At 38.8% G+C, this 26,188-nt stretch overlaps 1 protein-coding gene across 3 annotated transcripts in view; it reads left to right on the top strand.

Moving 5' to 3' along the window:
- Positions 1-25,103, top strand: part of LOC113135722 (calcium-activated potassium channel subunit alpha-1) — a 66,860-nt gene extending 41,757 nt beyond the window's left edge. Inside the window, exons 19-31 of one of the 3 annotated variants that reach the window (XM_026315950.1) lie at positions 350-358; positions 1,115-1,288; positions 5,071-5,103; positions 8,208-8,301; positions 12,761-12,884; positions 13,245-13,469; positions 13,791-13,983; positions 14,841-14,954; positions 16,236-16,366; positions 17,130-17,324; positions 18,498-18,616; positions 18,695-18,916; positions 24,125-25,103. In XM_026315950.1, coding sequence (XP_026171735.1) covers positions 350-358; positions 1,115-1,288; positions 5,071-5,103; positions 8,208-8,301; positions 12,761-12,884; positions 13,245-13,469; positions 13,791-13,983; positions 14,841-14,954; positions 16,236-16,366; positions 17,130-17,324; positions 18,498-18,616; positions 18,695-18,916; positions 24,125-24,146 — 1,655 coding nt within the window. In that variant the 3' untranslated portion in view covers positions 24,147-25,103. The remainder of the gene's footprint in view (positions 1-349; positions 359-1,114; positions 1,289-5,070; positions 5,104-8,207; positions 8,302-12,760; positions 12,885-13,244; positions 13,470-13,790; positions 13,984-14,840; positions 14,955-16,235; positions 16,367-17,129; positions 17,325-18,497; positions 18,617-18,694; positions 18,917-24,124) is intronic. The other 2 variants (XM_026315948.2, XM_026315949.1) reach the window with 2 other exon arrangements.
- The last annotated feature ends 1,085 nt before the right edge of the window (positions 25,104-26,188 follow it).

The raw sequence follows: 26,188 nt of genomic DNA, 5'->3' as shown, positions 1-26,188 counted from the left end.
CCTTTCCATGTGATTACCACTTATAAGATACACAGATGTAAGCAGTCAAGCATGTTAACTCCTCTCAGATGTGTCTGTTTGCTTGTTCTGCTTCCTTTTTTATAGTAATTATTTGTGCCACTACAGTTCATTGATAACTTTGTGATGTTAACAGGAATTTTAACATCACAGGTGGATGGATCATGTTTTTTCGAGACGTTAAAAACGTCATGGGCCATTTTCTTTCACTTCTTTACTGCACTTTGTCTTGTCTTAACCATGACAGCTAACACCTGACTTTAACATTTGATGTGTTTCTTTTCTTGCTGCATGGGAACTTGACACGCTTTTCTAAATATTCACTTTGTAGTGATATATTGTGAGTAATTTGCATTTAGTTTCCTGTCCAAAAACAGCCTGCTCCCTCTGACTGAAGCAACCTGTTGAATGTACTGTAAATGTTGCATGTACAATGGTTGATGCTGCCTGGTACCTTCATCATTGTCACGTGCACACATCCCTTTCAAATTGAAGAAAACATTCAACAACAATCTTAAAAAAAAAACCTACAATAGACATGTAGTCTTTGTTTGGAAAATATTTCCATTCATGTCAGTTTGGGTTAGCAGTACTTAAGATTACCACCAGATGTCCCTGCAGTCCTGCAAAAAGAGCTAGAAAACCATTAGGGTGAGAAAGAAGAAATATTTTTCATTTGATAAAAGGAAGAAATCATGTGACACATAATGTACTGTGACTGCACAGTTTCTTCAAGGTGAAGGATAGGAGCGAAGTTAAGGGAACTCATGGCAATTATTGTTACTTCTGCTGATGAAGTAACTGACCTGCCCTTCCTCTCACCCTCACTGGTCACATTTTTACCCCACTGCCTCATGACCATAGGACCTCATGATATTTCCCACACTAGTTACAGAAACACAAACTGGAAAATCAGTTGAAAACATTACAAATCCCTACCCTGACATTTGTACCTTGTCAAGACAAAGTTTATCTTGTGCATCCCAGCAGCAGCCTTTCCTCTGTGCCTTGTCTTGCCTTTGTCCACTCTTCCTCCAGAACGACCCTCAACATTAACCTGCTCTTCCTTTCCTCTCGCCTGACCCCGTGACTGTAGCCAAGATGCCCACCTACAAGAAAATGAGACTGGCATGTTGTTTTGATTGCGGCCGCTCAGAGCGGGACTGCTCTTGCATGCCGGTTAATGTGCGTTATAACATGGACTCCCCTCAGCGTGACATCCCACTCCCTGCTGTCTCTGTTAATGATTGCTCAGCCACTTTACGTACCTGTAAGTTGTCACCATGACATGTGCTCTTCAGTGTTTGTAACATACCGTGTTAACCGTGACATGTGCTATAAGTCTGTGTGCTCTCTAGCTACAGTGTCATCACTGTCATATACAGTGGGTACAGAAAGTATTCAGACCCCTTTAAATTTTTCACTCTTTGTGTCATTGCAGCCATTTGCCAAAATCAAAAAAGTTCATTTTATTTCTCATTAATGTACACTCAGCACCCCATCTTGACAGAAAACAACAGAAATGTAGAAATTTTTGCAAATTTGTTAAAAAAGAAAAACTGAAATATCACATGGTCATAAGTATTCAGACCCTGTGCTCAGTATTGAGTAGAAGCACCCTTTTGAGCTAGTACAGCCATGAGTCTTCTTGGGAATGATGCAACAAGTTTTTCACACCTGGATTTGGGGATCCTCTGCCATTCATCCTGGGGATCCTCTCCAGTTCTGTCAGGTTGGATGGTGAACGTTGGTGGACAGCCATTTTCAGGTCTCTCCAGAGATGCTCAGTTGGGTTTAGGTCAGGGCTCTGGCTGGGCCAGTCAAGAACGGTCACAGAGTTGTTCCGAAGCCACTCCTTTGTTATTTTAGCTGTGTGCTTAGGGTCATTGTCCTGTTGAAAGATGAACCTTCGGCCCAGTCTGAGGTCTTGAGCAGAGGTTTTCTTCCAGGATATCTCTGTACTCGGCCGCATTCATCTTTCCTTCAATTGCAACCAGTTGTCCTGTCCCTGCAACTGAAGAACACCCCCACAACATGATGCTCCCATCACCATGTTTCACTGTAGGGATTGTATTGGGCAGGTGATGAGCAGTGCCTGGTTTTCTCCACACATACCGCTTAGAATTAACGCCAAAAAGTTCAATCTTGGTCTCATCAGACCAGAGAATCTTATTTCTCATAGTCTTGGAGTCCTTCATGTGTTTTTTGGCAAACTCTATGCAGGCTTTCATGTGTCTTGCACTGAGGAGAGGCTTCCGTCGGGCCACTCTGCCATAAAGCCCCGACTGGTGGAGGGCTGCAGTGATAGTTGACTTTGTGGAACTTTCTCCCATCTCCCTACTGCATCTCTGGAGCTCAGCCACAGTGATCTTTGGTTTCTTCTTTACCTCTCACCAAGGCTCCTCTCCCACGATTGCTCAGTTTGGCTGGACGGCCAGGTCTAGGAAGAGTTCTGGTCATCTCAAACTTTTTCCATTTGAGGATTATGGAGGCCACTGTGCTCTTAGGAACCTTGAGTGCTGCAGAAATTCTTTTGTAACCTTGGCCAGATCTGTGCCTTGCCACAATTCTGTCTCTCAGCTCCTTGGGCAGTTCCTTCGACCTCATGATTCTCATTTGCTCTAACATGCACTGTGAGCTGTAAGGTCTTATATAGACAGGTGTGTGCCTTTCCTAATCAAGTCCAATCAGTTTAATTAAACACAGCTGGACTCCAGTGAAGGAGCAGAACCATCTCAAGGAGGATCAGAAGAAATGGACAGCATGTGAGTTAAATATGAGTGTCACTGCAAAGGGTCTGAATACTTATGACCATGTGATATTTCAGTTTTTCTTTTTTAATAAATTTGCAAAAATTTCTACATTTCTGTTTTTTTCTGTCAAGATGGGGTGCTGAGTGTACATTAATGAGAAATAAAATGAACTTTTTTGATTTTGGCAAATGGCTGCAATGACACAAAGACTGAAAAATTTAAAGGGGTCTGAATACTTTCCGTACCCACTGTATATTTATATAGATGTTGCTTTGGTGTTTTATGATTTTCAGTCAGCTGGTGCTCTTCCCCATGTGTTGCAACTTTTGGAGGTGACTGAGTTTTTGTGAAGCATGTCAGTTTACTGTTTTGCTGGTGTTTTGTCTGAGAATGTGAATTCAAATTGAGCTCTACTGTAAATTGTGGTCACTAAAGCTAAAGTTCTGTAGGGTGTGAAAACTTTGAAGCTATGAAATATCTACAGCACATACTAAGACTGGGAATCCTGCTGGAGAATTTACATGCGTCTTTAAATTATTTGATTTGACTGGAGTGCACAAATGCTATAATGATGTCAGTGGAAAGGGTAATTCATGTTTTCAAAAATAGCCCAAATAAGATCCTTTTAATCAAAATATTTAACTACTATACCCTGCAGAAATGGGTGAACAGGATAGGATTTGATTTATTTGTATATGTATGATGCCAACAATAATTAAGGCGGTGTCGAGAGCACCTGAGGGCATTTTCTGAAGATAGCAGAACATTTTGAGGTTAATATGCTGGTTGTGTTAAATTAAGATCAAAAGCTTGAACAAGCACCAAGAGTAAAATCTCAAACATATTTAGTACACAAACTATTGTATTCATTGTCATTGGAGCAGCTCTGCGTTGTAGTTTCTTGTGTTGAGAGAGCTTTTTGTCTTATTGAACTAAATGAGTTCCCGATAACATGAACAGAACACAGTGGAATAGAGCTGGGTTGCATTAGAGGGGTTGTACTGGATGTTGGTGAACTTACTGGAACTGAGCTGTATATGAATGCTTAATTTAAGTGTAAATCCCCTTTAAAGCCAGAGGGCATGTAAAATTTTACTGATGTATTGCAGAAGGCATGAAGAATGTGTCTGAGTTTGCAGAGCACTGATACAATTTGCTGGAAAACATTGTAGACTGTCACACAATTTAAGTGAATGTCTCTTGATCAAAGACCATTCATTCTGCATATGGTTGAGCATGTCTGGGCATTTCCTCCCCTCAACATGTCTTCCAGGGTTGTGTCCTGTGAGCATCGCCTGGCTAGCTAAGCCTGAGCAGAGCTCCAGAGTTTGCTGTCGACACGGTGAAGGAGGCGCATGGAGCGGGGCCTTATGCGGCCTGACGTGGAAATTATGTTTGCATTTTCATTTTTGGAGTGCTACCGGTTGTCATGAAACTCAGCCTGACAGTTTCTAACCACCAGGCAGCTGAGTGCCCCCACCCCTCTCCTCCTCTCTTGTTGTAGGACAGATGCTAGCCTGTTAGTCCTGTGACTCTGCTCGCGCCCTTCGATTGCAGGCGACAGATGCCAGGACCAGCAAGGTCCCTGTTTGAACATTGCTGTCACTGTCCTGCCTTAAGCTCAATGCATGACCTTTATTGTAAGCAAGGGGTTGAAATAAGGTACTAATGAGCATGTGTGGGACTCACAGCTCCAAAAAATGATGCACAAAGAATTTCATACATCTGTGCAGGTTCTGTCAAGACAGTGCTGAAGAATGGGAAACAGATTTTTGGAAAGACAGGCAGTTTTGTTACATTGCAAAGCTCCTGACTAAATGTATGTTTACCCAGTGAGCACTGGTGGTTTCCATGTTAAGACATCTAGACATCCAGGTTAAAGCCAGGGTAAATGTGGTTTAAATTTTTTAGACATCAATGTTAAACTTTCATAAAATTATACCGTAACAAGCATTTTTCATTTGTTGCAGCTTTAACCCTTGATTTATAAAAGTTACATTTTAACCAAATTTATGTTTTAGCTTAGACATTTAGTCAGCTTTTGACAGAACAGCAAATCGGTGCCTCCTTTAGTGCCTCTAATGTGAATATTCATATTCAGAAGGTGACCACCTATACAATGACCTGTGCTTATTTCATTGCGTTGTCCATGTTGTCGTCAAGGCAGCTTTCTCATTTTTTCCAAAGTGCCTTAAAAGAGAAATCTGTTAGACTTCAGGTCCCAGTTGTCATTTATAATTTGCTTTCATTAAAAACTGTTCTTCCCTGTAACCTCTCATATGTCTCTGCATTTTCTCAGCTAAAAATAGCTATAATGGATATATCAAATCAAGTAAGTTTTGATTTCCATTTTTCCTCTTTTGTCATTTGTTTCTAACCTTTCTGCTTGTGTATTTTATCACTGTCTCTAACCTGCTGTATTTTACCCTGTCCAGTCTGTCATCATCAGTCTTTACATTTTATATGTGAAGCTTTAGGAAGTTGTTTGAGAGTGGCTTGTGTTGAGTATTCTTTAGAGCTCAGCAGTAGATGGTGCTACTGCTTCACTGTGAGAGTGGATGAATAAGATCAGTGTACATTAAAACATTGAAACGTGTATATATCTGTAAACAGAGGCATAGAAATGTTTGCTGTTTTAGTATTTTTCTCTGTTCTCCAGCCATTAGAAGACTGAGAACCTTGCAGGGAATCCACTTTAAGAGGATTGGTGATAGGCAGCAAATCTGCCACTGTGTTGTCCCGGAGAACCACTGTGCGTGTGTGACCTGGGGCAGATGAATAGTGTTGGTCTAGAGCAGGGAGGATCATTTTCTAAGCAGCATTTTCTCCTGTTTTATCTTACAGTCACTTTTTTAGTATGGAAAAGATATTTTCTTCTGCCTCTGTCTATTTTATTTATTCTACAACACCAGGAGAATAAGTGTTAAGATTTCAAATGGTAAAAGAAGTACTAAGTGCACTGCTCTTTCATCAGGCATAAGTTGAATATAGCAGCTACTTTTTGTTAATTCCCATTGTCACCTCCTTGTTCTTATGGCGTAACAATCACTGGAACACCTGAAAGCATATTTATTAATTCATGTTTATAATAAATATCAAAGTAAATGTCAAATCCAACATTTCATTGGTGGCTATGCCAAGTGGTTAAGTGGTGTTTAATAAAAATGAGGCTTTTTAATTATTCAGATATTAGCATTCTTGTGCCAGAAAGAATTACCCACAGAAAACAGTGAATGTGCTTTAATTATGATAAGAGACACAAGATGTTTTATTAACACATACACTGCAGATCTTAACTGAAGTCAGTTTAAATCAAATCCTGTCTTGATGAATAAAGGGTTGAGCCACATCACAACACGGGCATTTTCTTACCCCTGTTGTATCTACACATTTCAGTTTAATCCACCTGGTTTGAGATATCTCACACATTTAGTTTCTCTAATACAGTAGATGTTTGTGGTTCTTGCATTAAAAAAAAAATCTAACTTTTAAAGAATGAACTGCAACAAGTCTTTCCTATTTAAACTGGATATTCTACCAAACAAATAGTTTTCATAGGGATGAAGTAATTTTCAAATGTTCTGAGCACAACAAATGACATTTAATTTACATGAATCCTTTTGAGATGTGAACAGAGAAATCTGAGAGAATGATGTTATAACTTCTAGCACTTGGCTTAGCACTCTTGGCTTTTTTTTAAAGCCAAGAATGAATGAACTTACATTGCTTAGCTGCTGATTTTGATTCCTCTTTATTTAGCAGTAAACAACGGCTCAAGTTATCAGTACAAGTCACCTAAACTGAACCACAACTCAGCAAGCAAGGTCGATAGAGGCCCCCGTAGCGGAGTTGTTGCCGTTTCAGTCCCACTGGTAAACAATCGTAAGGGAAACCCCCTGCCACCTGCAGAGGCCTCCACTCTGAGACTGAGCTTCATGGGCTCCAGGGACCTGGGCCAGGTGGGCCGACTACCAGAGGTGGCAGAAGAGCCCAGTCAGCTACAGCGGGCACGTAGCCTGCCAGTGAAATACAGATACCACCCCAGTCACTCCTATAACACCACACTCAGTCACAGGCACTGTAAGGGTCACTTCCCCGTCCCCTCCCCCGTCCCCTCGGCGTGTTTGGCAGGCCTGTAGTCAACAGCAGCACGACCAGAGCATGTGCTTGCCAGGCTGGAGTGGTTGCATGTGTAGCATTCTTTACTAATGACCCAGTGTGTGCAGCTGTCAGCTGTGAAACATTAAATATTAAACAGGCCAGGCAAGATGTGAAGGGCCAGTGTGTTGGAGCATCCCTCTCCACTGAAAGCCCCTTGTACTTCAATATTTTCCATTATGGTGTCGCTCCCAGACATGCTAGTATTACTTGACTCCTGTGTTGATCTGCAGAGAAGCATGATCTTTAAGGATTTATAAATTTAAATGTAAACTCTTAGTTAAAAAAACAAAACAAAAACTGTTCATCGCTTGAGCCATCATTTAAAGATACTCGTGTGTTTTACATGACCTGTAACGAGGTATATTCACTGTAAACGATGCCTGTTAAAATGTGATTAGGCAAAACACTTTTTTTTTTTTTTTTTGCAGCTTGTGAATGTTTTACCAGTGACTGCCACAGAATAGTGTTCTTTTTCCTAGACTGTGATATTAGCTTGTGAAAATATTTGCCTGATTACTTTACTCTAGGGTAAAGCTAAATTTGTTCCCTGTAGATAAAGAGCTCAGAGCAGTTTTGTGATAAAGAGAGTGTCTAAGGGGCATCTCAGCTGCACATAAATCACTCTGCACATGGACCAACCTTAGTATATGAGCCAAGAGTGTCACTCCCAAGATGAAGAAAGACCAACACAGCAGACTGGATTAAGTACTGGCATAAAAACACCCTTATTTATAATGTTGGATACTTGATATTTATAGGTTATTAACTTGATTGAGGGAGACTGAGAGTGATTAGCATAGCCAAAAGAGCTTAGATCTGAGGAAATCTGTGCTAACAAGTGATTTAAAAAATGAATGTATCCTTATTCCCCTTAAGATACCCCTGGTACTACATTATCTGAATGGTAACATTGTTGACAGACAGCAGTTCTTTGGATGAGTTTGTGGTTAATAAATCCACCCAGATCAGATTTATAGATGGCACTATTACATGTTTGCATCTTCTTATACAACCATGCAAATGATGTACTAATGTATCCTCTGTCATCATCATACAAGCATGTGACTGTTTTTTGTTGCACAGTAATTAAAACATCCTGTCCACTCTGTTTTCTTCACCAAACTCACCTTTACTCTGTGTCTCTTTGGCTGTATTCTCTTTGAATTCACTGGCCTCAAATTGTGTTGTGTTTTTGCTCTTTTGCTGTTTTGCTGTGTGGATTTTTGAGTGTCTTCTGAGGTTTCGCCCTCTCATACTTGTTGGCTTTTGTTGCAGTTGAAGAGGACCAACAGTCTGCTCTATCACCCAAAAAAAAGCAACGCAACGGAGGCATGAGGAACTCTCCGAACACCTCGCCCAAGATAATGAGGTAGGACAACTGGTTTATTTGATTATTTTAGAAAACAGCTGTCTGCTGTGGCTAGAACATGATTGATGACAGCAGCGAGCCTGAACCAAAACATGTTTCACTCCATAAAGCCAAAACAATGACATTAAATGCTAACTAGTCAATATTAACTAAAATGCTCTGTAGAGGGGGCCTGCAGAGATGATCATTCTCTATGGCTCCTTTCATCCCTTTTATTTTGCTGATTCAAAAATCTTGATTTCTGCATCAAAATTCTTCAGGTGTTGAAATGGAAAAAAACCAAATACTGCTGACACTGTTCTGATTTTTCAAACTCTCAAATATAAAGATTGGTGTCAACCACAAACATCCAATATCCATTGGAGTCTAAATTATATATTATAGAGAACATCTTAGGGAACATTTTCTGTGTTCCATGTTTTCATGGAAAACATGTCAGGCTTGCAGAAAGGCTCCGTGCCACAAGGTTTCATGTAACATCCACAGACTACAGCTCTTAAACAGACCTAGTACTAATGACAGCACCAGGCTCTAAAGGATAGATAGCCCAAGGCTATTCATCTTTTGTCGGATCCCTTTGAGCTTCTTTCAGCACATAAGGCCACAGATGATATGTATCATCACAATGAAAAGCAAATTCAAATACCACCTTGCTTTTATCTTGTCCCGTAAAATTAAAGCGGCGCTTATTGATTTTGACTGGAGATAAAACTATTATTTAACAAGAAGCCATTACAGCAATGATAATAGTAACAGTCATTGTCATTAAGTCCCATGGTATAAGGAAGGGAAATCCTGCAGCTCGACATAGACACAGTGAGATTGTACAGATGAAATTGAATTAACAGATTACTTTATGCTGACTTTTCTAATGTGGCTACTTTTTATTTGGCAATCAGAAATTAAGTTTTAAACATTATTTATTATTATGAGATAAAATACAGATTAATAACATACAGTAGGCCTAGTTGTCAAATGACTTAGCATTAGTACTTGTTCTTATGGCCATACTCTTAATTCATTGCTCTTCATTGAATTGCTTTAAAATAGTGTTAACAGTTGAATTGCTCCAGGTGATTTCCAGACTCCAGGGTAACAGAAACCAGGCTTTTCCAATGCTATAGCTATAAGCTAAATATCAGCCCACCAAACCAATCCATCCACTTGTCATGCTAATACACTGTATGATACAGGTGGATGTGTTATTTCAGCTAGTGTGTCCGCTGCCTACATGCTGGAGAGGGATTCGCTGTGGTAGCCTAAGGGATACTTCACGCAACAAGCGTAGAAAAAAAAATATCTGAGTGTATACTATATCAGATGTGTTTTTACAGGACCTGCGGCCTCAAGGCCATTGTAAATAAATAATGATGAACAGATTGGCTGTGGGTTTTGAAGAGCAAGCCTTTGTCAGTTTGCATGATGGGAGGATTTTCAGACTTCGCCTGGTTTCTCTCTGTGTACAATAAGCCAGTGCAGTGATGCTGAAATAGAAAATCTACATAATATGCATGTCTAGCTTCTACTTCATATCTCTCCCAGCTGTCATTCCGCTCTTCTAGAAGACACCTGGCCTTATGTTTTGCGGTCATGATATGTAAAGTCTTGTCACATATCATCTTAAGACTAAAGCAGTGAATTATGGTGCTGATAATTTTAAATGTTTAGAAGTGTGCTCACAGAATTGACACTCACAGACGCCTCTAGTCTGTGTAATGAAATGAACCGCACAAAAGAAGAAAGCGTTCAGCTGTGGAAGCAGAACTGTCTCCTCTTTCCAGATGTATCAGCAAACTAGCACATCCTGTCTGGAACTTAGCAGCAACAACTCCACTGAAATTAACACCATTTCCACAGGCTCCGTGATGGGTCATAAGACACATCTAATTGTGGGATGTCATAACGCGTTTGGTCACATCTGACCATACCGTGACATACACATCATGTCTGCTACAGCACTGCAGAGGCAATTGGCAGTGCAGGATAGTGACAGGCCGTCATGGCTGACAGTGAGCGATAGCTATCCTGGCAGAGCTCTGCTTCACCAGTCATCTCCACAAGGACAAACTGAAGTGACAGTGGCTCCACTGAGTGAGTGGTGAAACATCTGACTTCTGATGAAATATACAGCTGAGGTGTAAAACTACTAAATGCTTTCTTTTTTTATTGGAACTTCCATATCAGACTCAAGAATAGGCCATGATGGAGGGTACAACAAGCGTTATGGAAGATTACTGCCTTGGACAAAGAGGTCAAATTTATATTTTAGTTGAGGTACAAGAAGTTAATCAACAACTTCATTTGTTGGGGAGAATTTGTTGATTCCAAGCTTCTCTAATGTTGAAGACTGACTCATTCAAAGCTGAATATGTTAAAAGCAGCAATTTTAACAGATTGGGCTACCATTGAGATCATGGATGAAATACAAATTGTAAGTGTGAATATTTGCTACTTTATGGCATTTTAAAATGATTAACCATAAAATAAGTTATTTACTGTAAAAATAATGTACAAACTGTAAAGGAGTAAAAAATATTTACTACCTTATATACAGAAAGAACATGGAGTTTGACTTGTCACTGTGTAGGGCTTGCACAAGGACATAAGTGATATTCCTCCTGATCCTGCATTGTTCATTTGCTTTTTGAACTTACATACCTTCAACCTCAGAATTTAAACTTTGCCCTTTCAGATTAAAATTGCTTTCATAGGTTGGAGTGTCAGAGCTAGAAAGTGGCAGAAAACTACTATTCTTGAAAGGACATCCAGGTCTCGCCCCAGGGTTTATAAGCCCAAAGGCAGGCTTCTTTGGCTTCAGTCTCTTAGAGCTCAGGGGATGGTAGTTTCAGCTGACATTTTCATGCATACTTAACGTGTTGCTTAAGGTACCATTCTTTTAAAGTACCCACATGGATTAAAGACATTCTCTTCTTATGGGGAGAAGGCTTGAAGTATTTAAAAGGTTTTGGACAGAGACAGAGGGCTGCTGTCTGAGTTTTCAGGCGATAGTATCTTCAGCTGCGATCTGAATCTGACACAATCAATTTTAGTGCAAAGGGAATTTTGTAGGGCAGCGCACAGGCCCTGTAGTTACCACGAGGGCTAGTCATGTTTGACTGCACTGGCTGGTTGAACCATTTTGCCTTTCAGGTTCTCCTTTTGTCTGTATGCATTTCCTTCCACAGTGAAATGACATGAACTGAACTGAAAACTTAATTCAGGCAGTATTTGAATGTTATCATCTACTGATCATCAGTGGAATCCTGTCTGACATCCTGTAATACAAGCGTAGCATTTTACAAAATGTAGTTGTCCAGATATAATTGTACTAAAACAATGTTATATTAGTTATTTTAAATGTATAAAGTTCTGTTGGATATTATACCTAACAGTAGAAATACAGTGTGCTATATAGGTGAGATGTCAATTTGATTTCTAATATGCATAAATTTACCTTATTGAGAAATTTACCCGATTGTAATAGTGATATTAGTTTTGCCCAGTTTTCTTCTATTTTTGAGCCTGGCTTGAAAGTGAGGAAAGGTAAAAATGCAAGAATTTGAAAGTAAGATTTTTTTTTTTTTTGGTAACTCAGGTGTCTATATTTTAGCATATCCCTAGATCTGTATAAGAAGATCATATCAGTATGATTAAAAGTGTGGCTGAACCGCAGGTACTCATGTCTGGAGATCACTTTAATGGTCAGTGTTGGGATGAAACTCTCCTCTGCACTCAGTGAAATTAGTTTATCTAGTTCTGATGCTCTGTTTAAACATTAATACTCTTCACTTTGGAAAGCAAATATGATTGGGCAAATTGCTGAAATATTTAAGGTCTGGTCTGTTAAAGCTTTTACCACGCAGCAGACTACGTCAAAAACTGTATGCAGTAAGGGGGCGTAATTGCATCTCCGTGCTCATGCCAGTCAACGCAGTGTGTTGCCTCCATCTCCTTCCGCCTGGCTGCCGCTGCTGATGTCACTCTGCTTGATGACATGACAGTTTCGTTGGCATTCCTGCAGATGGCCTCTGACAGGAACGAACAAAGAGAGGGAAAAGGAAGAAAGCTACTTTTGTAGTATAGTGTTTTATTGAAAAATTCAGATGGTCTGTTAATGAATGTTTTTGACAGTTAAAAATGTTTAAATGTTTACTTTTTTTTTTTATTCATTAGTACTTCAAATTCTTCATCTCTGTTTATGGTACTGGAGTTAATATTTCCACCTTTAATTGTCTCACTTGTTTCATTACTTATTACCTTGATGTAATACAAACCACCAGGTAATAGTGTTTTAAAAGATACAAAAGCTTCTCTTATTATTATGTCTGCCTGTTAATTATATGAATTATATTAGGTTAACTTATAATTTAAGATTTATTCGCAAAGTGCCAAAATCTGCGCTCCACAGCTGCGATGTCTTATGATACACTTTCATTCCCTCCCTCACCTTTTTGAATAGACATGACCCGCTCCTCATCCCAGGGAATGAGCAGATTGAGAGCATGGACGAGAATGTCAAGAAATACGACTCCACGGGGATGTTTCACTGGTGCCCGTCCAAAGACATCGAGAAGGTCATCTTGGTGAGTTCTACTCCTTTACTCGGCACACATCATTTGTCCCTGACACTCTTCTCTCTGGTGAAAGATGTGTCATGTCACAAAGCACCATCAAAGGTTGACAGGGCACTTAAACACTCTGAAATGAGGTGTTTGACATGCTATTTGCTATATGGGGTCCCAGTACCAAGTACATTTGTTGTACAAATCATATGCCATTTTTCAATTTACTTATAGTCTGTTGCAGTCATGAGCCGGAAATATTTTCCTTGCTGAGCTGGTAACTGAAAGAGGAGAAGGCACTAACATTTACTAGAAAAGTCAATTTATGCCACATTCCTCTCATAAACAGTTTCTTTATCCAATGTTGTTTCTTTCCCTCAGACCCGGAGTGAGGCAGCCATGACCGTTTTAAGTGGCCATGTGGTCGTGTGCATATTTGGAGATGTGAAATCGGCGTTGATCGGCCTCCGAAACTTTGTCATGCCTCTGAGAGCGAGCAACTTCCACTACCATGAGTTAAAGCACATTGTGTTTGTCGGTTCCCTTGAGTATCTGAAGCGAGAGTGGGAGACGCTTCACAATTTTCCCAAAGTCTCCATTCTGCCAGTGAGTACAGCAAATTCTTTTTAAGTAATACCCACATTTTAACACCTGTAACGCAGGACATAAGCCCTGTTCTCATTTGTGAAAGTACTTCTAATGTGAACATCACTCTGTGGATTAGGAAAAAATTCCCAGTGAATGTAATCCAGATGGAAGTTATTTCATATATATATATATTTGGCAAAGCAAAATAATAGTGTATAAAAGTATTTTGTAGTAGATGGCGCTGACACAATTCTCAGAAATAAAAGTGGCTATATTTTCATTTACCCCTCTTACTACAAAGGTGAGATAACAAATCCTCTCCTTCACTTCCTCTTAAAGGGCACACCATTGAGTCGGGCAGATCTGAGGGCTGTCAACATCAACCTCTGTGACATGTGTGTCATTCTGTCAGCCAATCAGAACAATATTGATGATGCATCACTGCAGGACAAAGAATGCATCTTGGCGTCACTCAACATTAAATCCATGCAGTTTGACGACAGCATTGGGGTCTTGCAGGCTAATTCCCAAGGTAAGGAGCATCCTATGATAATTCACTGCACTGCCTGGAAGGGACAGGGCCATGGCACAGAGAATATCCCTCACTGGATGCTGTCTGGCTGACCTGGTGTCACTGCATTTGACAGTAAACCCTACTGACTAATCCTCAGGTTACTGTAGCAACTGGTTTCTTCACAAACCTAATTGGTGGCAACGACGACAACGTTGGCACAAAAGCCTTATCTGGCTTACACTTGATTTTTCCGTATCTGGCGCTGCTTTGTTAAAAAAAAAAAAAAAAAAAGTATAATTTATTATACCTAATGTATGTATAATCTATTTATTATATATTATTTCTAATTTCTGGCTGTGATGGTCTTCAGTCTTTGTGAGTTAAGATTAGTGGTCTTTGGCACTGAGATAAATGCTTTTAGAAACGTTTTGACCTAAGGAGAGAGGAAAATTCCTGCCAATTTCATTATTCCTCTAATACATGTATGACCTCACTTTTGCCTTAGTCAGCAGTAAGTGATGTCAAAACACAGCCTATGTATAATAAATGCAGCATCCCTGATTTAATGTGCTTACTTGTCAGTCCGAGGAAAGCAAGGAATGTCAAGTCAATTCGAATTCAATCTCGTGTCACTTATTTTGTATTTCGTGGCTCCATACTGTACTTCTTTTTGTGTATCTGTATGTATAAAAGGTTTCCATCTCCTTGCACACACAAGAGAAGGGTAACAAAATGTGCAGTATGTCACATCTATTATACACATATATATATATATATATTTACCAGTAGCCACAGATGATGATGATTATTTGTAGCATCTGATGAAGCACTGAATATTGCATTAATATAGCACACCTGTTATGTTGTGTGTCCAGGCTTCACACCACCAGGGATGGATAGATCTTCTTCTGAGAACAGCCCAGTCCATGGACTAGTAAGGCAGACTTCTGTCACAACTGGAGCAAATATTCCCATCATAACAGAACTAGGTAAGCTTGTTGCTGTGCATTTGAATTGTGTCAGATGATTGATATGCTAGTTCTACTGTTGCATGTTTTTCAGTTAAGTAGTTGTAAACAGATCTGAAAACACAATTTGTGCAATTAGAGGCTGTCAACACTTGATTAACCCTAGTAAAAGTGAAGTTTTTGTGTTTTCTGTCCCTTGCTGACATGCTTCAGTAACTGTTTTTCCTCAACACTTGTCTAGCACCATTAGCAAAGCCAGGCAAAAAACTGCCTGTGATTTCATTCAGTCAGGATAAAAGCAGTGGGACCAGCATACAAATGATAACTGAGCTGGGTAAGAAGTGCCTCTGTCCTGTAGTGCAGTGTTGTAACTGCTGCTGCCTCCATATCAGCTTTCTTTTGATTTCTCTTGCTGCACAAGAGGCTCAGTCCATTCCCATGGCATCACTTTGAGCACATGTTACCCTTGGTTCTGGTTAAAATTGCCTGTCTTTTTTTTTTTTTTGCCCCTTATCTCAAAGCAAAAATTTTCCCTTTTATTTTTCTAAGAATTACAAGGCCTTTGATCCCTCAGAAGTCCTTGTGGCTGTTTTCACAGCATCTTCTGTCGGATCACATTCTCGGGCCCATACCCTTCTTTCATCTAAGCTCCTTCTATATGATTGACATATATTTCTGTCCTTACAGAAGTAGTAGTTCTCCAACTAAATTTTACATCATTACTTTCTTCCAGCTACTGCATGTGTTTTTGTGCTCAAAGACATCTTCAAAGAAGGTTCTGGGGCAATGAGATACTTTAATTTGTTTTGACATGCAAGTACAAGTAATTGGAAGTTGTCCTGGATTTACAAAACAAACAATGGCATATTGGTGTTACTAATATTGACCTCAGGAGGACTCTGAATTAAGGCCTGGAGCTTTGACAATATGCATGGTGTCATGAGTGTGCATGACCGGCCTGGATATGGAATGTGGCAGAGACATGTTGGCCACAAGGCCCACAACAAATACCGGTTTTAATTTCTATGTTTTCATTAAAGCTATATTTTGCATAAATCTGCATCAAAGAAATGGAGAATTTGTTGAACCATTCACAGATTTCTAATATAGTCCATATCTGCAGCTACTGACTTTTGTGTACATCATTGTACTTCTGTGTCCTCCCCTTTGCCTGATGTATTGCTTGAGCACATGAGCCAATGTTTTTTTTTTTTTTTTTTTTTTTTAAATCACAAATAATTGTGCTAACAACAAGGAAGCAGCATTTAGATGACTAATGAAATTTACATGTTATCCTCATAGTGAATGACTCCAACGTTCAGTTCCTGGACCAAGATGATGACGACGATCCAGACACGGAGTTATACCTCACTCAGCCTTTTGCCTGTGGGACAGCCTTCGCAGTCAGTGTACTGGATTCTTTAATGAGTGCTGTAAGTAAGAACTGATTTAGCTGACAAGAGAAATCTGTAGATACAGAGACAGATAATATCTGAAATATTCAAAGAAATGTTATGTTTTGAAAACAGATAGTAGAATGACTGATACCCCCAAAAACCAATCTCTACTCCCCTTAAAAGAATAAATGGCATGACTGGAACTTACACTAGTATGATGGCTTCATTTGTCTGCCTTTCAGTTTGAGTGAGGTTAGAACAAAGCTGCCTTCAAGTGCGTTCCAGTGTAGACAAAGGTAATGCTTCCTAATGGACAGCCCTCATCCATCATTTTAGTCAATAGTGCTGTCAGCAGCCGAGGGAGATGTCACTGTGCTGTTCAAGCAGGGGGAGACAAAAGACTGCAGTGCAAAAAAGAAGGGCAGACATTTGCCCTTGTTAAAATAAACAGAGCAATAACTGTTTGAAATTAAAAACGATTTCACAGTGGAAAATCCCATCTTCACACGAGAAGTGAAGTCTGTAAAGCTGAATTTTTTTCCACGTCTGTTATTTAGCTGTAAGGAATGCCTGGACAGCATGAACGTGTACATGGATTCCACACGTCTCTGATGGAAGTGAGAGTAACCTGCAGTAATTGGATTCTCTTGTCTTTTCACTCACTGTGCAGAGCAATGCAACATGACAGAGCAGGGTTAGATAGCACCATTCGGCCTGTCTGGCACTTTGAGAAGGTTCACTTGTGACTATGGTGGCATTTGCTTAAGGATTCACCTCTCCTCTACCTTCATTCCTTTAGACATACTTCAATGACAATATCCTCACCTTGATCCGGACTCTGGTAACAGGCGGGGCGACACCAGAGCTGGAGGGGCTGTTGGCAGAGGAGAATGCATTACGAGGCGGCTACAGCACGCCACAGACCCTGGCAAACAGGGACAGGTGTCGTGTGGCACAGCTGGCCTTGTACGATGGGCCCTTTGCTGACCTAGGGGTAAGCGACTGGTGCTGTCACTCAAGGGCTAAGCACATGTGTTGTGGGAGCCGACCTTAGGGATGTTTATGATTCAGAATTAGTAATTAATAGAACAGTGTATCCAAAAATATGCAACAAATTATTTAATCTAACCAAATATCCCTCAGATAAATGTATTTACATTTAGAGAGAAATACAGCAATATAACATTTTGTACTCCAAAAGTTCATACTGTATGTTATTTATGGACTGCAAAGAGTGTCAGTTGCAGATGAAAGAACCTCATAGCCATCTGTGCAATATTGTCATCAAATGCAAAAATAATGCTTATTCTAGTATAATTTTTTGTGTTAAAAGTGTTAAAGCAAAGAATTAGAATTTTTTTTTTAGAATTAAAGTAGTCTAAAGTAACCCGTGTATCAGCTGTAACTAGTACTGCATATTAATCTCAGACACTACATTGAGCTGATTTCTCCTGAACAGTTATTTACTTTGCAGCTCATAAATAAGCAACAAGTCAAGTTTAACATGTGTAGCAGATCTTTTGTGCAACAACAATCTTAAAGCTTAGTTATATCAGAAAATAGGACAGCAGAGTTTGTCTTTGCAAAATATGTATTGCTAGAGGCCTGGTGGCATAAACATGCTAATAGTTATCAGTCACAATGGTACTGTGAGCTTTTTTCTCTCTCTGTAATGTGCTGCCTCCCCAGTGGCGCTTTGTTCACAGGATTGTACATAATTTCTTTCCAAATAGAGTAAACTGTAGCACATTACTTAAGTTACTAACACGACCGTAAGATTTATTGCAACACCACTGACTCCTGTCCTAACCGTCCACAGTATCTTTTTGTGGAACAGTTTATACTAAGACAGATAAGGATTACGCAAAACTAGACAGTGCAATAACATCCTCTATTTTGGAGTATCAGGCTTTTCAGGGTTCCCTAAAACAAACAGCTTTCTACTGGTTGCTGATTGTTGTGATTCCCTTAATATTAATTGCGCTGCAAAATTTGGTCATTTTCAGTGTTGGTGTCCCAGAGCCTTTCGGATTTTCTGAAAAAAAAACAAAAGCATTCTCATTAAATTATGTATATGTTGTCACTATCAATGCTATATAATACTACTTATTTAAAGTTGCTCTGGTTGAAATAAAAACTGTATACTGTTTTTTTTGTTATCTTGTAGGATGGTGGGTGTTACGGTGACCTGTTTTGTAAAGCCCTGAAAACATACAACATGCTGTGCTTTGGTATCTATCGGTTACGAGACGCACACCTAACAACACAAAGCCAATGTACCAAACGGTGAGCATGGGATCCACAAAGAAGACTCCCAATACTATATTTAGAACTGGCTTCTCATCCATTTCTTCTCTCCTTTAGGTATGTAATAACCAATCCACCATATGCGTTTGAGCTGGTGCCCTCAGACCTGATCTTCTGCCTGATGCAGTTTGACCACAACGCCGGCCAGTCTCGTACCAGCCTGTCCCACTCTTCCCATTCATCCCATTCCTCCAGTAAAAAGAGCTCCTCCGTCCACTCTATCCCAACCACCAACCGCACCAACCGCACCAAAAGCAGAGACTCACGAGACAAACAAAAGTATGTGCCCCTCTAAAGCTCTCTCTGTCATTGTTCATGAACAGTGCCTGCCAACATCATTGTTGGGTGTCCTTTTGCAGGATCCATACAGACTGTAACATGTCTGGTTGTTGACATGTGTATGTTTGTCTGAATGTGTTTAATTTTCTGTCTTCGTTCATATTCAGTAACACCATTCAGTACAGAAGAGTTGCCCAATAATCACGGAAAGTCCATGGCATAGGAAAAATTGGCAACGTCTAAGGGCTTTGATCTGTCCTGAGGACACGCTGAGTTTCTTTCCATCCATATCCATTCTTCTACGTTTGCCACTAATACATTAAATCTACCAGGATTGTGAACAATTTCAATTATCTTAAGTACATAATGTTTTATGAAGGACAATTTGTCATAATTTAAACTAAGTTTATCATTTTTAAATTGTTTAGCTTCCTAATTGAACTGTTCTAATTGCTATGATTTTAAGGTGCTGAATTCACATTGGTTAGATCACAAGAAGGTCCTGGGTTCATACCTTGTTCAATCCCAGGGCCTTTCTGTGTGGAAACTGCATGATCTCCTGGGTTTTCTCCAGGTGCTGTCTTCCTCCCACAGTCCAAAGATATGCAGGTTAGGTTAAATGGTGACAAACTGTATCTGTGAGTAACTCTCTGTCAGTCTGGAGATCTGTCCAGTGTTTACCCTTTCTTTCACCCGATGGATGAATTAAAACGTGAGAGCTAATTGGCTAAAGCTTTATGCTGACATCAACATAAACTTCCTGTCTTTGGAGAATGGGAGGACTTGTACCTGGAGAAAATCCACACAGACACAGGGAGAACATGCAAACTCCAATCAGAAAGGGCCCAGTTTGGCCATGGGCTGTCCGTGGTATTGACATTGTAGCATATAACAGAGTGTCTCCTCAGTGACATTGTCAAACATTTTAAGCTATTTACTTTCACTTATAGTTTTTGTTAATAGCTCTGATAATGGTTCCCAGGTCTCTCCAACTTACAGCATTCCAAGCTTTACTTTGTTGAAACTTGTGTTTTTGCTTAAACTTACAGAGGAACCTTATGGAAGTTTTCTGGTCTCTTGAAGTGTCAATTTAATGATCAATTCTGTTTGAATTTTTTTAAATGCAGGCCAAATCAAATGAATTTCAAAATGTGCCCAGAAAACTTTCATAGAACTGAACTGTACTTGAACTGCATTTTAAAAGGACATGTTTTAAGTTCATATTGTCATGACTATGAAATACTGAACATCGTTTCCTCTTAAATATCAAAAGCCAAATGTCAATTTTGTCTGCTTTCCCTTGGTGATCTGTGTTTTATGTGTTTTAATATTGCCAGCCACTGTTTAGAAATGCCATTGTAAGTGGCATTCAGCATTTGTGAATACCACTCTATGCCCATGACATCAACCACCATTTATTCCTTTTATATACATTATGTATATGAATACTATCATAGTATTATATTTTTTTAAAATCAACCTTACTTATAGACACTCCCATTGTCAGCAGGGGAAAGGGAAAATACTGTTATTCCTTACATGTTGCTAATTCCCCTGGCATACCTAAATGTACACTTGCAGTTTTGCCACAGCAAGGAATAAACATCTATCAGTGGTATGGGCCCCAGTGCAGAGTGGCGTTCACAAATGTTGAGTGCAGTGTGCAACAGCGTTTAGAAACTATCAGTTTTTCTAAAAAGTATAAACCACAAAACACAGAGAGTATGATCCATTTGGCTTTTGATAATGATTTGATTTCCAGTATCATTCAAATGCTATATTTTTACTTAAAGAGCTGGTATTATGGACAGCAAAAGCAATCAGCTTTGAGAGGGATGAGATGGTGCAGGACCTCCACTGCTGTTAAACTACTAAACTCTAACTTCATTGTGTTTTTAAGTTATTTAAATTTTTGAATCTTCCATCTCATCCAATCGTGAAATTAGATATGCAATGATAAGCTTACCACCTGCACAGCACTAACCTGAGAGCATAGGGAGCCCACTAATCTCTGTATTTCAGATTGCATTGTATCTTAAAAGTATTCACATATCCTTTCACACTATGGAAATTTACATCAGGAATGGCTAAAATTTATTTTGTAAACATTCTTTTTCATACTGATCTAAATTAAAATAGCTGTTCTAAACTAAGCTAGCTGGCATTATTCATTAGATCCTATTCTAATTAGCTGGGGTAAACATAAGACATCATCACCAGCCAATCAGAGAAGGCGCTCATGAATAATGTACATTTGCTGAAGCAGTCTGCAACAGGACAGGGGAAACTGGGCTCTTTGAAACAGTAGATATAGAGAAATCTAAACAACTGGTGAAAAAAATGGATATGTTTAAAGTACATTATTTCTAAAAGTGGGTCAAAGTCATAATACCAGCTCTTTAAATGTTATTTGCAACCATGAAGTATTATGTCAAGATAACTGCAAGTTGAAAATAATACCATAAATAAAGTTACGTCACCATAATAATTATACTGTCTTCACATGTGAATGCCACAACTAAATATTACTTCAAAATATTATTTCAATAAAATGCATTTACGTTACAGTCAATAACATGATTGTTCTAACATGGTGCATTACCTGTAATTATGTCTTCAAGAGAGACTGGACAATGTGTGCCAAAAGTCACGGGTCAATGAAACAGAATTGCATCATCTGCAAAAAGGCAGAGATCCAGTTCACAAGTCACCAACCCAGACACGCTACACTCCTCAACATATGCAGTGTTGCCAAGAATATTTTTAGTGAGATGACAGGACCAAATGCCTCATAGAAAAAGCTGTAACATCTCAAATAGTACATCCACAAAACTATCTCCAAATCCACACAATACATACAGACTGAATAGGAAATTCCCATGACCCTTCCAGTATTACTGCAAAAGTAAGAAACACAACAGCATCCACGTCTTTTACTGAATTGGAGGTTTGACAATTGAACTGTCCTAACAGAACACTGGCAGTTTGATATTGCAGTCATTAGAGCATACAGTCTCTCTAAAAGCCTCTTCATGGTCTTCCCAAATTACTTCTACACTCATGCTTGTACGTCTATAACCATAGAAGCTATAGTCCTTCTATTCTACCAATGCTTGTCTGCTGATTCAGGAATTCCCCTGAGCCATCTAAGCCATGAAAAACCACCTTCCTTCATTTCTGGTGTATATTGAGTCTGCATGTGGCACCCTGTGTAGGAACTGAACCAGAGACTTCAAGAAGAGTGGAAATTCCAAGCTTACCTGGGTAAAACAGTCTTAGCCTTCATCTTTATGGATTTCAGTCGTATACACAGGCAACCATCTTATTTTTGGCGATGACACAGCAATGCTCAGCTGGATAGTATCTCCAAACCCATCTTTTAATCTGGTCAACACTAGAAAAACAACATAACAAAAAAGGCTCATAACTCATTACATTGCATTACTCATTACTCAATTACCCAAAAAAATCATGGGTGGAAGTGGAACAGTACAAGTTAATAAACATCACTAGATATTTGTATTCAAAATGGATACAAACATTTTCTATTATTAACTAAGCCTGCAACTAACAATTTTAATAATCAATAATTGGTCAATTATGCTTTCAATTAACTGATTAATCAGACTTTTACAAAAGAATGTTTTCTTATTGTCAAAATATGAAAATTAAATGACAACTAAATTATTTATACTGTGCCAAATTACCTACTTCCTTCTATAAGAAAAGAAAGCTGCATCAAACCAAAGGATTAAAGATAACCTCAAATTCTGAATTTAAAACAATGAACGTCTAATTTGATGAAATAAGTAGACAAATTTGATCTGCATGTCTGCTGATCCAACAAAACAGCATGCTTCAGTGACAGTACAGTGTATATGTAATACATTTTCCGCCTTAAGACGGGTGGCACTATAGAGGTGAAAACTGGGGCAATGGGACATTGAGTAATTCTTCAGGCAAAGATCAGAGAGAGGATTTGCAATAGCTTGCAGCAGAGGAATGTTTCCATCTAATGCAGAGCTTTACCAGGTATTGTCCAATCGCAAAGAGGAATAATCATGATATAGTTACAAACAAATTCATGAGTTAGGTGGCTGTGATCTGCATAACTGAGAATGCCTCCATTTTCAGAATAGACCAATGCTGGACAACTGTTACTGTCGAAGAATTTTTTGTGAGAATCAATTTAGTTAATTTTAATATTAAGCAACCCTGGAATAAATCGACTGCTTTAAGGTTTAAAAAAAATATAGACTGCTAGGTTGTGCTATATTGCTATAGAGTGATTCCACATGAAGCATAACCAGCAACATCATAAAGGAAAATAAGTTGTTTTGGAAATTATTCAGTGGAATCTTTCACAAAGGACAAGAGAGTGATGTGACATCTTAGAAAACAGTCAAATGTTGGTATTTTCTCTGTAAGAAAGCCCAAAGTAGTTATGATAGGTCTACCTGGTGGTTTTTTAGAAATTCTTGTGTATTTTGGGTTATGTGTAATTGGTGTGATTGGATAATCTACTTTCATAAACTCAAATTCTTTTTAAGTAATGCCTCTGCCCTTACCATTAAAATAACAAAATAGCGTTAGAGTGAATGATCTTTTTAATATCCTCACTGCGATCTCAGCTGAATTTCTTTCCTGGCCGAGCTGTTGATTGATTTCTTTATCATAGTCGCACAAATTCATCACTACTGTGGAACCACATTTAACAATCTAATGAGGCATTTCAGGAACAAAAGTAGATTTGCCTGTAAAAGATCTTTCTAGGCTGCACTTGTGAAGACAAAAAAAAAAAAAAAAAAAAATCTTTAACACATAAAGACCAAAAGAAAAAAAAATTTGAATGCTTGACAGTGTTGTCCAGCACTATTCTGATTGGCTGACTCAGTCATGCAGACCACATAAAGGCTAATAGGATCTCTCTCAGATGCAGTGTGCAAAGCTTTTGTATGACTTGTTTTATGATCTCACCTTTCTTCAATTTTTTTTTCCTGTTTGACTGATACTTAAAAAAGAAAACATCTTATATGTTAACATTTCTTTCAGCACCATCAATTTAAATTAAAATTTCTTCTTAAAAAATTTGTCCATCTAATGTTCTGCTTTGAAAAGTGTGATGACACTGAATTTATAATTGACAACCATGTGGCATTGTCTGATGTCCCTCCTCTTTGTCTCTATATGATTTTTGCTCTTTCTCAGAAAAGACATGGTTTACAGATGAACCAGAGAATACCCACCTGAGGACTGTACAGATCAAGCCTGTGAATACTCTCGCCGTCAACCAACCAGTATAAATCCACAAGCAGCTTGATTCAACCCATCAGAGTAGCAGAGGACGAGCGCTGAGCTTCGGACCGTGACACCTCGACCCTCAGATGATGCGTAGGTGTCAGGATAGGATTTGCGATACTTTTTCATCTGCAAACATAAAATCATAAATTGGCATTAGATAAGATGAGAATAAACTTTCTCCTGTTTTCTCCATGGTCTGCTTGCTTTCTTCATTCACCTTTGCAGCAAGCTTACTGTACAACCAGATTTAGAATCATATATAAAATATACATGAAGACAATCATAGTCAAATGTTGCAAATCACTCAATTATTAGTTTGCACAATTGTTCCTTAGTGGTGATCAGACTCCATGACTTTTCTGTTCCATTTTGGGGAACGGGGGTCACTTGAAGGAGAAGTCTGCTATGGCTACTACTGAAAGATTCCTGGATCAAGTTTTGCAATTGTAAAAGTTGCCTTTTTAGCTGTTAATGAACAACTACTAATGCTTTTACCTTACCCAGTGTTGCAGAGTTATTTTGTATAGTATGGTAAAATGTGTACTTTACATCAAGCTGCAATCCTACCACAATGGCATCGTTACTGACTCTCAGCGATTCCATTTGGAGGTAATTCACAACATTTGTGACCATTATGATGGCCAGTGCCTATGTGTAAACTGCATTTGGCTCCAGCCTTATCTCTATCCATTTATATTTTCTTATCTTTGCCTTTTTGAGTCATTTGTTATACATGTTTTCATTTCACGGTCTTGTTGTCCAAAACCCCAGAAATATTAAGTAAAGCTTTTAAGTATCTGCAAAGTTTCTCCAGGGTTTAAATGTTATGGAAGTATTATTTTACTTTTCCTTATGTCAGGAGCCAAATATGAAAGAGCTGTTTTGTTGGTAACATTATGATATAAATTAAAAAAAAAAAAATCTCACAGATACTTAAACAGTGGCAGAGCTGTTCATTTACACCATAGAAAACTAAGCCAAACAGTATGATACAACAAAACACCATGTGATATTTCTATAGACAAGCTGAATGTGAAAGCCACATATCGCATGAAGTGGGCATCGTGAAGTCCTCCTTTGGCTGTAAGCACTGCCTGACACAGGATTGTCTTGGAGGTCATCAAGCATTTGTATGTACTCCATGACAAATCTTACTTATATATATTCTTTTTAAGACACACAAAACAGCTCTATCATATAAAGTAATTGGTTGTTGGCTATTGTTATGTTCCGATTATATTCTGTTGCTATACCATATGTGATCAATTACATATTCTTATGCTGTACACCTACTGTATACAGCAAACCATTTATACACATTTGATGAAGCACCAATTAGTTGTTTTGTAAGCACATGAGGCCAGAATACAGGGCTAAGAGTGGTAATTAATCACGTCCTATTTAAATAATGGAATATAATAATATTATCACTTTACTTTAGGATCAATGAGGGAAGGGAAGGTAAAAGAAACAAACAATCCATAAAATCCTTAATGTGGTCTAGCTTAGTATTACTGTTGGATGTAAAAAGAGAGGCTGTGACATTTTTACTGGCAATGTAGAGAACATCCAAACCATTGTTCCCTCAGTGCCAGTAATGTGCCAGGCAGTGCTGAAGCCAGCGGAGGACTCCAGAAGACCCACTGTGCTGCGAAAAGAGGCTTCCAGTTTAGCTGGATTTAAGCAAAATTTACGTTTTTCCTTTCCTTTTTGCTTTCCATCTTGGCAGCTCAGAGACTACTGACTAAAAAATTTGAATTAAGGTTGTAATTTTCCCTGGAGATAACTATAATATACCGTAAATAATTAGGAAGAAGTCCTAAAGTTAATTTAAATTATCCACCATCAATAGCGGTGCTTAACAGGAATTTGTTTGTATTCTCAAAGAAATCTGTAAAGCTTCATGTAAAATATTTCTTTCTAGTGTGTTCTTGTTTGACAAATATTGTTTGTGGGGTTGAGAAACATTCA

Source organism: Mastacembelus armatus, chromosome 19 (assembly GCF_900324485.2).
Source record: "Mastacembelus armatus chromosome 19, fMasArm1.2, whole genome shotgun sequence".
NCBI classification, from domain to species: Eukaryota; Metazoa; Chordata; class Actinopteri; order Synbranchiformes; family Mastacembelidae; genus Mastacembelus; species Mastacembelus armatus.
Note: the sequence above shows the minus strand (reverse complement) of the source record. Positions and strands in the feature narration are given on the sequence as shown.